The 11,825-nt window shown below is 40.6% G+C and overlaps 2 protein-coding genes across 3 annotated transcripts; one reads left to right on the top strand and one right to left on the bottom strand.

Annotated features, from left to right (window-relative positions):
• Positions 1-782: 782 nt before the first annotated feature.
• On the bottom strand, positions 783-3,410 carry lyrm1 (LYR motif containing 1). Its single transcript, XM_070927455.1, has 5 exons — positions 3,355-3,410; positions 2,409-2,590; positions 2,251-2,311; positions 1,327-1,358; positions 783-1,215 (listed from the first exon to the last, which is right to left on the bottom strand). The coding sequence occupies exons 2-5, from the start codon at positions 2,565-2,567 to the stop codon at positions 1,102-1,104; spliced, it is 366 nt and encodes a 121-aa protein (XP_070783556.1). The 5' UTR covers positions 2,568-2,590; positions 3,355-3,410; the 3' UTR covers positions 783-1,101.
• Positions 3,411-4,107: 697 nt separating this feature from the next.
• dcun1d3 (defective in cullin neddylation 1 domain containing 3) lies at positions 4,108-11,119 on the top strand. Of its 2 annotated transcripts, XM_070927180.1 has the most exons (5): positions 4,108-4,229; positions 5,331-5,413; positions 6,433-6,483; positions 6,655-7,211; positions 9,142-11,119. In XM_070927180.1, exons 4-5 carry the CDS (start codon positions 6,766-6,768, stop codon positions 9,683-9,685), a joined length of 990 nt encoding a protein of 329 aa, XP_070783281.1. In that variant the 5' UTR covers positions 4,108-4,229; positions 5,331-5,413; positions 6,433-6,483; positions 6,655-6,765; the 3' UTR covers positions 9,686-11,119. The 2 variants fall into 2 exon arrangements, with proteins under 2 accessions (XP_070783281.1, XP_070783282.1); XM_070927181.1 differs by lacking the exon at positions 6,433-6,483.
• Positions 11,120-11,825: the final 706 nt, after the last annotated feature.

The raw sequence follows: 11,825 nt of genomic DNA, 5'->3' as shown, positions 1-11,825 counted from the left end.
TTCAAGTATGAAATGTTAAAGATGTAAGAGTGGTAAATCTCTCCAACAACAAAACAAATGGTTACTGCTGTTTTTGCCTCTCATACTGCAGATTCCTCAGAGCCTAATGAGGATATCTGTCTTTTTTAAAACCAAAGTATGTAAGATGTCACATCTCCCTTACAAGAACATCTTCGATTGATCAAAATGTTAAGGCTTTTATTTTCATTCTTTTGTCATGTATTCCTTTTCCCTTTAAAACACACAGGTGAACAAATGGAGAGGTAGACATTTTGTATCTCTCACCTTTTGACTTGTTTCTTCTGCCTCTTATCACAAAGCTTACACATCTTTTCATTTCTGCTCCCGTTTCGAGGCCTTCCTGGAAAGCACTTTGTAAAATCTGCCTCACGTTGTCATTTCTCCACGTGCTTGGACGTCTCTTGTACTGTACTGTAAAAGGCCCTGTGCGTCTTTTGGCTCTGTGATGTTCCTCTTTAGTTTTCAGAACTTTAGTGGAAGTACACCATCTGCACACACCACAATGACTCAGAATTTTAGATGACTGAAAGAAATACTTGTTTCTTCCTCTGTGCTGTTGCCAACATTCCTGGAGTTTTTCATATTTTCTCCATGAATAAACAGGCTATCTTTATAGAAAATCTGAAGAATGGGGCCAATATCAGGGGCAGAGAAGATGGTTCACACATGTATTACTAGAATATAAGACACTTTATTTTCAAACTTTATTTGTTTCACATTGTATACAATAACATATTGTTGAAATAAATGTGTACTTGAAGAATTAAGTATTTATAACAACAGTTTTCACACAGAGTAATAAATAAAATATACAACTTGATCTTATATTACAGGTCCCTCCACACTGACAGGCTCCCTGAGCTGAACAGAAGCTGACACTTCCCAGCTCCAGTTAGAACTCATGTTACACAGTTTACAGGAAAAAACGACAATGAAAGCATGGCATTTTCCTGAATGACGGGTGTTCCTGCATCATCGAGTGCTTGCAACAAATCAGCCCATGAGATCAGCTTGTGACTACACTCTAGTTTCCTGTTCTTGGTAACTTGAACTCTTGGTGAAAAGCAAGGATATCCAGCATCAGGTCTCGTCATGTGACTGTAAGTAAATTGGCTTGGCCTGCTTCCTCAGGCGCTGCTGTGTTCGCAGCTTCCTGCCTTTCTGAGTTGCCAGTCCCAGCGGTGGTAGGTACGTCTGCACGAAGAGTCGGAGAACAAAATGACTGGATGACATTTCTCAACAACACACTAACCCACACAGACAGAAGAAAATATCTGATTTGTCTGATATATGATTATTACTTACAGCCCGTGGATATGGGTTCCTGTAATGTAGACCTGTGAAGAAAAACGACATTATATAAAACCATTAAAGAAGTACGAAATCAGTGGCTACAAAATATCACTCTTCCAAAGCCAGAAAGCTTTCTACCCTGCAGTCCTGCATGGTCCTACACTGAGCAGCTGATTCTCTCAGTATATGGATGATTCTGGGGTGTAATCTCTTTTGCAACAAACAACCAACGATCAAGCATGAAAAGTTTTCTGATGTGAGCCGGTTTCTATTTCCCTTAACTGATGGTAAACTAATGATGGTTCTGATTTTTCTGCAAAAGAAAAATGAATTTCTTTAAAAAAACACTCAGACCATGAGGTCAATGTGTACTCATCTGCTTACTCCAGGCTGAAACACTTAAGACCTTCAGCTGAACTTGCTTAATCACTCACTGACAAATACTTAATCAGTGTGCTAGATATATTACACCCATTATACACCCCTTCACTTATTGCACACTTTATTGAACTTTATGTTTTTAGAAATGTATTAAAAACTAAAAACTAGAATCTCTCATTTACAGAAGTATTCAGACACACCACTGTAAATGGTGACCAAAAGTAACACTGGGCTACGCTGTCAGAGATTTGCACCAGACAGCAGCATTGTTCACCTAATCAAAATATTATAGGTCGAGTGTCAAAGTGGGATTGTGTTACATGGTTTATAAAGTCAGCACTTTACAGATGCTTCATTGAATTAAACCCACCACACAACTTGGGATTCTTATCAAAGACATTAGGTTAAACAAGACAGAAGACAAAATCCTGCAATTCTCATTTGATAAATAGAAAACACAGATTAGTATTACATGTTACTGTGGTCCTCACCTGAATAGAATAAGGCTTAGTCAAGACTTACGTAATGAAACTTGTGGCATCTCTCCAATCTTACCTATTTCTATCCTTGCTTCACATTCTTCAATACACCTCTTTATTGATTCTTTATCTGTGAGCTGAGAAGAAGCACACAGAAGAAAGGACGAGTCATACAAAATGCCACAAAACTACAGCCTCTTCATTTCTGCCAGTGGCGTACTGTTGTTCACACACCTGCTGGTTCTGTCTGAACAGAGTGCGAGCCTCCTGAAGTATGTATTTTCTCTCAGTATCTGTGTCACTTGCAACTCCACTCTGTGTCTGCCAGGTCCGGGCGATGCGAAACACCCGCATGTACAGTGACAACACTGCCCTGCGAGTGGAGGCCGTCATCAGTTCTCAAAAGCAGCAGCTACCTGCATGGTAAAGGAATTTAAGTTTAATTTAAGCATTACAAACCCTGTTAACACTGTTAATTTATCTTTCTGTACTTAGGGACTAAGTATCACACAATAGGCCTATATTTTGATACCAATTTTCTGGACATCACTTACACTTAAGTTACCATTTGATTCAACTAAACTTTAAATAAATGTACATACAAGAAAGTCCCACAAGAATAGCTAATAATGCAAGAGCTGCCTCAGTTAAAGTTGTATTTTAGTTGTGCAAATTCCCTAATAACAATGCAATTAATCAATTACCAAGTCCAGTTTACATTAACCTAGGACATTAGGGGCCCTTGGAAGTCTGGGACCACGGGGCAGTTGCTCCCTATGATGGGCTTCTCGTCTAGCCTCGAGTGTTCCCATCATTCAACACTAGATGTCACTAAAATCAACACAGGGCTGTTTTCCAAATCATCTACTTAAGTAACTGTTACATGACTGACTGTAAGGTATTAATCCTATGTTCTGATATGTGTTGAGATTACAGGAAGTCTTAAGAATAATGCCAATAGCGTATTTGTATTAACAGAAAAACTGAGGCAATACTTTGGCATCACCTGTCAACATGAAGCTAGTTAGCTAACATTGAGCGTCTCCTGACAGCCCTGATAAGATATTTGCTGTTAAAGAACGGAGTTTAAAGTAATAGCGAGTTGAGTGTCGTTCACATTAACGACTAGCATTGGCGTTATCGTTCACTATGTTTGACAATGTCATTTAATATTACAAACCTTGACCTAGCGACTGTGTCTGTAGAGGAGGCTAGTTCGAGAGCAGCTTGCTAGGACGGCAGAAACACATTTGTCGCCTGATGATGACGTTTTCCCCGAACTGGCTTCTAAACGGGAAAATTGCAAAGAGGAAACGAAAAAACACACACAAATAAAGATAACCGAGTGCCTCTACTTTTCATCGTACATAAAGTTGGAGATGTTTTAGCTATTTGATATTTAAAGTAGCAACATTTTTAAAATTTGCAATTTATAGACCCAGTCTAAGCCATTTAAGACTGGTTTTGACACATTTTCCAGCGTTCAATATTATTCTCTCAAGGGTCTCTGTAAAATAGTAAGTAAGTAATTGGTTTTATAGTAACTTATCCATGTGGGTGTAATGTAGTATTTACATGCACATTACTTTTAAAATTAAAATATGTATCCTATCGCTTCCATCGCTGAGATGGAGATCAGCTGTTGGTTGCTAGTAGGCAGAGAGGAAGTGATGCAGGAAAATGCCCACAATGTAGCTCCACTCAATGACTAAAAGGGGGAAGCACAAAGAAATTGGCTGCTTTAGTCCGAGATGGTCTTTTAACTCCCTCCAAAGACGAAACATAATTCAAAATGGATTCAAAAGCACGCTCTGGTTGCTAGCTTTTTACTTATTCTTTTTTCTCTAAAGCGGAGTAGAATTCGGCATTGATGTGGAAGTTTTTGTCAGCTGCCAGCTAACAAGTTAGCTAGCAATCTGACTTAACGCGACGAGTTTGCCTCAGTTCGTTTCTGGTCGTGTACGCTACCTTTGCCAACTTATTAACTACTTAATTTGTCCTGGCATTCCTGAAGTGATGTACATCCAATTCCACACAATAGTATTTAACAAAAAGGTAAGTTTCTTTACGAGAATAATTGTGGCATTTCTCGTTGTCTTAATCGATAGACCTAGCTTAGCCGATAGCTAACTTTTAGTTAACCGAGCTGATGCTAGCTAGCTATGGCGACGTCGTCAGGGCCAGGCAGTTTTGATGTAAATGGCCCGGTGGCGGTGATGTCTTGTGAATCGATAACAGCTTCACAACAGGCACCATCTAAATTAGTGAATGGTTTAAATTGCCAGGTGGAATATGGTTATCAACACACTGTTTACGTGACATTTTGAATGTTGTGCATGTGCTGTTAAGCTCACTTGATCCTGTTTGTGCTCGCCACTTCCCAACGAACATAACTTGGTAAAAACAACGTTAATGCCAGCTAACGTCAGATAAGGTCAGCTATCTAACTTAACTGAACATATGCATTGAGTGTTGCAACTCTCACGCATTCGTGTTCTAGCTCAACTTTGTTATCTGTGACAGTTTTAGGACAAACAATCTATTTTAGTTAAACTAATGGCTGGATACTGAAGTGTTTGGCTAACCTAGCATGCTAGCTTGTTGAGGATGATAATTACAAAGTCTAATTAATACGTAGGCCTTGAGACGTCCATCAGATGTCAGTTAGGTGAAGTTAGCCAGAATGGGTCAGTGAGACATTTGCCTCTACATGCCCAGTGCCATGATGAGTACAGTCGATAAGCTCCGATGTTGAACATAAATGTCATTTATTAATGTTAAACCAAGAATCGTGGCTTGACAAGATCAAAGATCACAAAGTAAAAGTTGGTTTCACAAGTAACTCGAAGTTGTTGAGTTTATAACAGAGCTCATGAGTTGTAATTCAGAACAAACCGAGCTGTGCCCTGTGAGAGGTCTCTCACTGGACACCTAACGTTAGAGAAGTAAAAGCCTTGCTTAAATCCTCACTGCACAATATATTCTTAGTGCAAATGATTTAAAAACATCTTTATTGTAGTTATAAATCAGTAATTGAATAATCTTGCTGTGCTCAAATTACATATTCATGGCATGTTGACAAAAATAGTCCTGCAGGTTTGGGTATGATGAGCTATCACTTTCTGCTTATGATGACAAGATAATGTGTCTTTTCAGCATTGCGGATGTCAAGGTCACAATGATGGAGCAGAATAGAAAGACACTTTGATCTGTGGCCAATGCCATCTGAGGGTCTGTCTGTAAGTAATTTCCTGACAAGCTACTTCAAACACAAGATCGGCTCATACATTTTATGTGTGTGGATGTGACGGCAGAATGATTAATTGCATTAACATGTACAAATGAAATCAAGCTACTTTGAGAGTAATCGGGTTGGTAGAGGAGACATAATGCTTTTATACATATTGTGTTAGTTTGCTTACTCTAAACCCCAGTTTACATGGAATTCATCCACCTCTCCACAAAAGTATTATTTGGTCTTCTTTAGTATTATTATTACTTGCTTTTTGCATGTTCTGCACATTAACTTTTTATTCTCAAGTTATTCTACTTGCCAATCACAACCTTAGTTACCACTGTGGCATTGAATATTCAGAAGATTTGGAAAAAATGTGAGTTCCTATAGCGATCTTACTTTTCAGCATGACATTATTCCCCTTATCTTTTCCATGCATTTATGTGTACTTTTAAAAGCCTGGAAAGGGGTGTACATGCCATGGTAATTGTGTTTTTCTTAACATCAAAGAGGCTTTCCATTGAATGTTTGCTGCCAAAGGTCGGGAATAATCACATTAAAGTATGCGTAAAGGTACTGATTAATATAAAATGTCATAGAAAAGATATTGCAGTTTTCATTGGCAGCCATAGCTCCACAGTCTTGGTCCATGGTTGCATTTTTTTTCATTTGCTATGTACCGCCTATTGTAAAACCTGGTAAAACTCCCTCTGTCAAATACGGATCGTCTGTGTTTTAACTCCTTATACCAAGCAAAGATAAACACACACAGTTGTCCACAAGCCATTTATGTGGATACAGTTCATAGGATCAACGTGAAATGAAATCAAATACAATAAAGATAATAAGGTTAATAACTAGATAAAGTTCTACAAAGTTAGTCATATTTTATTTGCCTACAAATACCTCATTGGGTTTCTGTGGTTACTGGTGATGTTTTTCTTGGATTTCTTTAGTTTCTATGGTAATCTGCATTGTATGTATACATACAGAGTGTTGTTTTCTCTGGTCTTCACTCTTTAGGGTTTTTAAGTCTGGCAGTGCAAGACCTGGATCGTGGCATATTTGGCACAGGTAGCTTAACTTCTTGACCTTCAATGTTCAGAAATCCCTGTTGTCTGATTTCCTTCCACTAATAGCCACAGAAATGTGGATCTTGACATTTTGATTGTGAGCAATACGGACTCAGTTTAGAGCCTGCACTCTGTGACAATTAACATTTTAACATTTTTCTTCACCCTTAAGGCCTGAGGGTATGTTGAGACGTCTCGCCAGGCTAGAGCAGAGGCGTCTAGGTGGTTCGGACGGGGACTGAAGGTGAGGAGGAAAGACAGAAGAGGGACCAGGGAGGAAGACATGGGCCAGTGTGTCACCAAGTGTAAGAATCCAACGTCCTCACTCGGCAGTAAGAGTGGAGACAAGGAGAGTGGCTCCAAGTCCCACCATAAGAAAGGAGGCAGTGCTGGTGGTGGTGGGGGCCACAAAGAAGAGCCCAGTGCCCCGTGTAGCAAAGCCACCAGCGAGCTGTCGAATGGCACCAAGGCCTTGGAGGTTACAGTGGAGACACCCGTCATCCCTGCAGTGTTGGGGGAGCCACGCAAGGATGAGTGTCTGGATGGAGATGGGCTGTCAATACTGCGCATCGAGGAGCTGTTCTGCTGCTACAAGGATGAACATGAAGATGCCATCTTGGAGGAAGGCATGGAGATGTTTTGTAATGACCTGTGTGTGGACCCAGCGGAGTTTCGTGTGCTTGTTCTTGCCTGGAAGTTTCAAGCAGCTACCATGTGCAAGTTCACAAGGTAAGGTGGAGGTTTGAGGAATGGGGTGGGTTGTCGTCACTGGTACTTGTTTATCAGGATGAACTAGCATAACTACTGCACAGTAATCAGTTGTAAGTGAGGACTGAACAAATTGATAGATATTTCCTTATCCCAGATGACTAAACAGTTTCATTAATCCCTGCCCTGATTTAATTACCAAACAAGATCCTGTTGAAGTATCAAACACACAGACGAGCACAGACGACTTTTAAGTTGCATGTATAAAACATGTCACATTTATTTTGGTATTATATTTGCCATTTCTCAGTGTGTCCTGGGGGCCTAGTGGTTAAAATGCATACTATATAACTCCAACGTCTCCAGTTAGATTTCGTGTTTGCAACCCATACACGTCTCTCTGCCCATGTTTCCTGTGTCTTATCTTCACTGTCGTCTGTCAAAAGACATCCTAGAGACCTGCTTCATGAAACTGGTTCTTCTCTTCTCTGTAGCGTTACCTCAAGTGAAAACATTATGGGGATTCCCTAAACAAATCTGTGGGATTGGGGCCAATCAACACATCTTTGATTACTTACAAACAACCTGATCACTGTTCGATTCTTTGTTCACTGTAACCCATTCACTCTGTCGACACCGGCTACAAAAGCATTTTACAGGTGCCCCACGTGTGTGGCGGTTTGCTGTGTGCTGAAATTGAAGTGTTTCGTTCATGTTTGGGATTAAGAGAGGCCAACTCTTCCTGCCACAAAGCTCCACACTGACACTATATAACAATATGTACTAATGTGTATTATAAGACTGTTCTACATGACCAGCATTATGTCCAGTTGCATATCAGTGAGAATATCACCCTTAGTCCTGACCAGACGCTGTGCTCCAGGCAGCTGGTTTCCGTGCCAATGAACAAGGAAAAAATGAAACATAGAGACATACCTAGAACATTTTAGGTTAATGTGCAAAGTGTTTAGAAATGCAAAGAAATTCGGACGACTTTAAAATTGGCCAGTTATTGCTACATTTATGAAGAAGGTATATTATAGCTTAATAAATGGCATACACTCAGGCACTAGTAATTAACATACACATCAATGATATCCATAATTTGAAAACCCCACTTATCAAATTGGGGGTTCATCCTATCTGTCCAATATTGTTTTCCGAACATGTTTTCAGGCGTTTATTGTATATTGTGCACCACTAATAACTAGCTGTATGCCTGACACCTCTAGTCACAGAAGCAACTTCCCCTCCCTGCATTGGTCGACCTTCTAGTCTCCAGTCTTTCACTGTGTAGTCATCTCACACACACACACACACACACACACAGAGTTTCCCACTGTTGGGTAGGTGGCACACAGGAAATGGATCCTGCTGTGCATTCCCACTCTGCAGTCAGTGTCGGAGATGAATGGGGCTGCCTGCTGGCCGGGTCACTTGTCAGTGCTCCCCCTCTCTGATTTTTAACTCAGCACTTTTCCATCCAGAGGCTTTGAACAACACAACACTCTGGTTACCAACATGTTTCATTGTCAACTGATGCTTACTGAAGCTGTTTATTTTACATTTGACTTTGAAAGCCTATATTGTTGTCAGGCTCAAATGACAAATTATATTTGTCTGGGTTGAGGCCCACAACCCGGAAGTGAATAATGTTTGTCAGTGTTGCATTGTAAGAGTGAACAGATTTCTATACAGTTTTAAAATGTATTCCTTAAACTGCAAGGGGCTGAGCCTCCTTCTTTGTCAGTGATGTGTGTGGTGTTGTTATAGACTCATGGCCTTTTTGTTTGCAGTTTTATTGTCATTTTTGAATGTGTCTATTAGTTGGATCTGATGTTGTTCATTTAGGTTTATTGAAAAGTATGCCCTTTGCTTCTGGGCCTCATCATCCTCAGTGAAATGGTCCTGTATCATTGTAATGTTGGTCCTGTTTACTTTGTGTCACCAGGAAGGAGTTTGTTGAGGGCTGCAAGGCCATCCAGGCAGACAGCCTTGAGGGTATCTGCTCACGTTTCCCCTGCATGCTGTTGGATGCCCAGAATGAAGAGAACTTCAAGGACCTGTACCGCTTCACCTTCCAGTTTGGCCTGGACGCTGAGGAGGGCCAACGCTCGCTGCAGCGCGAAATCGCCGTCGCACTGTGGCGCCTGGTTTTCACCCAGGACACACCTGTGATCCTGGAGCGCTGGCTGGACTTCCTGGCGGAGAACCCCTCAAGTATTCGGGGCATCTCAAGGGACACGTGGAACATGTTCCTCAACTTCACCCAGGCTGTTGGGTCTGACCTGAGCAACTACAGTGAGGACGAGGCCTGGCCCAGCCTCTTTGACACTTTTGTGGAGTGGGAGTTGGAGCGCAGGAAAAAAGAGGAGGAACAGGCACTGATGTCAAAGGAGGAAGAGGGGACGTGTACTGAGACAGAGTGTTCTCCCACCACAGATAGACTTGAAACAGAGGGAAGCCGCGGCTCTCAGACTTGGGGGGGCCACTGACCGGGAAGGGAGGGAAGGATATGACCTACACATGAACTGTACATCTGTGAATCATTGGATGAATATTAGTATTACCATTACAACTGTTCATTTTGCTCTCCTTTTCTGTTGGGGTGGGATTCCTGCTTTGCAACTTTATGTTTTTGGTTTTCAAAAGGGCTCTACGAACTGTTTTAAGCACTTCTATTTAAGTTATTGTTTTACTTTTTTTCTCCTCCCATGAGTGTTTTTAGTAGTTGGACATGTGGTCCATTTTAACCTACACCTACCTACCATAACCCAGCAGAGTTAGCTCAGTAAAGTCTTGGTTTTAAAAAGAGGCAACAGAAAGCCATAACCCATTCCCACAATATCATAAAGACAGTTCATTTTGACCTGCTGATTCGTTTTCTACATGGAAATAGTTAATAATAAAGAAGAAGGGAAATTTCTTACTTCCAAAACATGAGATTTACCATAAGGGCCAGGGGTCAGTAAAATCATCTTAATTGAACTAATCTAGATAGATTGAATGGGTTTTATCTTGCAGTGCTGTGAGGATGAATTGGTTGCACTTGTATTGCCTTCACAACTGTTGGCCTGCAATTACATGGCAAACAGTAATATTACAAATCTTTCACAAGGGCATTTTCATTTTTAAAAAGAATAATACAAAGTTGTGGTTTCGTTTTAAAAATCCAAGTTGGTTTCCATGGTAACAGTCCCATCCTCTCTTCTGAGTGTTTTTGAGTGCTACTAGTGCAGCGAGCAGCTTGTTTAAGCAGCTCTCTGTGCTCCTTTTTGACCTCTTAGCATGTTAACATTTTGATGTCCACCTATTTTCAAGAAGCAGTTAAGTGTACACAACAACACAATGATGCTGGCTTTTCTCAGATGCCTCGTTGATTTCATTTTAGGAAGTCTGAAGGGTCAGGTTTTGGTTATTTCTTGACAGAAGATGCCTAAATTCTAGATTGTTACACTGGGCGCCACACAAAGCTTATATTGTTTATCTTCAGGAGTTTAAGCGTCTTCACATCCTTGAACTGCTATACAAACAAAAAAAAAGTATGCGCACTTCACAAAAAATGTTGACTGCTGCTGGTGATGGTTGTAATGGATTGCACAAAAACCAATGGCATGCTTAGTTGCTATACTTGCAACGCTTTGCAAAGAGATTGATGTCAACCACATTATTTCCATTTTAAATCCTTTCCAAACTGTAGATTGATCTTAAGTATAGCCAAGGGTGTTTTGGGATGAGTGTTAACTAGACATGCTGGCTAATCAAGATTCTGTGGTATGGGTCCAGTGTGGTAAGAGGGTGGCCATAACCTGATCTGTTTGGTTTACATCTACAATGGTTTTATTTCAGACCCCCTTTGTCCTTTTTTTTTTTTATATAAAATGTATTGATTTATAATAAATAAAAACAGTGTTGGACTTTTGACTGTTGACCATGGAAATCTGTGTGATATTAACACATTCAACAAGCTCCTTGTTTCTGTGTAACCTTATGCTATGCTGAATGACATACTTATAGCATACTGCTGTGTTCAGTGCCCCAGAAGTGTGGTTTTGCAGCACAAGGTTTTGCAGAGGCTTGTATGGATGTCGGAGCCGCTGGCAGAGGGCGGACAGGCTGTGGGCGTGTCTCACACTGATGCGCCTCTCACCATTGGTGGACAGCTATCCTGGTTACCAACCAACACCACACACTGGACACATGATAAAACACAGAAAAACTCGTTAATTTCAAAGCTAATGGCTAACAAAGTACTGTTTTACACGGACAGTAAGTATTTTTCTAATATTTATTAGAACCGGAGTAAAGGGTGTGAGAGAATGTGAGCGCAAAAGGCAGTTTTTGTATAATTTAATGTTGATAGATACATGCTAACGCTAAGTAGTTAGCCTTTCAGTTTGTTATTAGCGTTAGTGCTAACCGAGCTGTTTGCTAACGTTGTCTCTGCTAATATCCCCAGGAGTTCATTTGAGCATTAAACAGTTAACGCAACTGTACTGGAAATTGTCAGAAAGCGTTTGCTATCTGTGTAACGTTAACATAGGCTAACGTGTCTGCTAGTAATGCCGCAAAAATCAATACAGCAAACGTTACCACATATCTGTCAACTCCCCGCACGAATAGTCAGGTTAATGT

The sequence above is a fragment of the Enoplosus armatus genome, chromosome 20 (genome assembly GCF_043641665.1).
Source record: "Enoplosus armatus isolate fEnoArm2 chromosome 20, fEnoArm2.hap1, whole genome shotgun sequence".
Taxonomy (NCBI): Eukaryota; Metazoa; Chordata; class Actinopteri; order Centrarchiformes; family Enoplosidae; genus Enoplosus; species Enoplosus armatus.
Note: the sequence above shows the minus strand (reverse complement) of the source record. Positions and strands in the feature narration are given on the sequence as shown.

Excerpts from the sequence above, each read along its gene's own strand:
- lyrm1 (XM_070927455.1), bottom strand. The coding sequence starts at position 2,567 with ATGACGGCCTCCACTCGCAGGGCAGTGTTGTCACTGTACATGCGGGTG. Across the intron at positions 1,359-2,250 it reads TGAAGCAAGGATAGAAATAG|GTCTACATTACAGGAACCCA; the intron begins GTAAGATTGGAG and ends TTTTCTTCACAG. Across the intron at positions 1,216-1,326 it reads GGAACCCATATCCACGGGCT|ACGTACCTACCACCGCTGGG; the intron begins GTAAGTAATAAT and ends CTCTTCGTGCAG.
- dcun1d3 (XM_070927181.1), top strand. The coding sequence starts at position 6,766 with ATGGGCCAGTGTGTCACCAAGTGTAAGAATCCAACGTCCTCACTCGGC. Across the intron at positions 7,212-9,141 it reads ACCATGTGCAAGTTCACAAG|GAAGGAGTTTGTTGAGGGCT; the intron begins GTAAGGTGGAGG and ends TTGTGTCACCAG.